The sequence below is a fragment of the Echinops telfairi genome, unplaced genomic scaffold, assembly GCF_000313985.2.
Source record: "Echinops telfairi isolate 266 unplaced genomic scaffold, ASM31398v2 ScPeMD7_7427;HRSCAF=8465, whole genome shotgun sequence".
NCBI lineage: Eukaryota > Metazoa > Chordata > Mammalia > Afrosoricida > Tenrecidae > Echinops > Echinops telfairi.
Window position 1 is genome coordinate 14,439,997 of NW_022111327.1, and position 984 is coordinate 14,440,980.

General features: G+C 70.0%; 1 protein-coding gene across 1 annotated transcript in view; it reads left to right on the forward strand.

The window, feature by feature from the left end:
* The first annotated feature begins 378 nt into the window (after positions 1-378).
* The window catches only part of LONRF3 (LON peptidase N-terminal domain and ring finger 3), a 45,304-nt gene continuing 44,698 nt past the window's right edge, over positions 379-984 (forward strand). The window contains exon 1 of the mRNA XM_045298557.1: positions 379-981. Coding sequence (XP_045154492.1) covers positions 379-981 — 603 coding nt within the window. The remainder of the gene's footprint in view (positions 982-984) is intronic.

Consider the following 984-nt stretch of genomic DNA (forward strand, 5'->3'; position numbering starts at 1 on the left):
GGGACAGTTTGGCGGGGGGGACGGGGGACGGAGTGTAAACACCAACAACCCCAAAAAGCAGCCAAGAAAAGCCAAGCCGAAAGCAGCTAGCGCCACACTGGTTACAAAACTGTCTGGTTTTGTAACAATTTCCCCGCTGCCGGCCAATGAGCGGCGTGGCGGCGTGTCACGTGGTGCCGTTTTATATAACACTTTGCTGAGACAAGACAGTTATTAGGCGGCGCGGGGCGGCCCGCATGGAGCTCTGGGAGGCGCGGCGGCGGAGCCCAGCACGCGGCGGCTCGGGGACCGCAGCAGCCCCGACTCCCTTTGGCCGCTCCCTCTGCAGCGACTCCCGGGTCCCTAGACGCGCCTCCCCGCACCTGTCCCCGCTTCTGCATGGAGTCGCGGGAGAGCGGCCCGATGCCGAGCTCGCCCGCTGAGCCGGGAAGCACCAACTTAGGGCTGGCAGAGCCGCCGGTGGCGGCGGCGGCGGCGGCGGCGGCGGTGGCGCGGGTGGCAGCCCGCGAGAACCCGGGCCCCCGCCCGGAAGTGGCTCCCGGGGACGGCCTTCCACATCCGATGCCCGAGCCGCCACTCGGGACCTCGACGCCGGAGTGTCAAGTCCTGCTCTTGCGAGCGGACGCGCTGGTGTCTGAAGGGCGCCTCCGGGAAGCCCTCGAGGTGTACCGACAGCTCTCCGAGCGGCACCAGCTGGCGACCGAGCAGCTGGAGCCGCTGCTGCGCGATCTAGCGGCCAAGGTCCCCCCCAGCGAGGCGGCGTCCCCGGCCCCGGGCTGCGCGATGGCGCCGGAGGAGGCCAGCCCGGCCGGGGCCACCGAAGTGTGGGACGGCTTCCAGTGCCGGAAGTGCCAGGGGTTTCTGTCAGACCCCGTGTCCTTGTCGTGCGGCCACACCTTTTGTAAACTCTGCCTGGAGTACGGGCGGGCGGCCGACCGGCGCTGCGCTCTGTGCGGGGTCCAGCTCCTGGCGGGGCTGACGGCC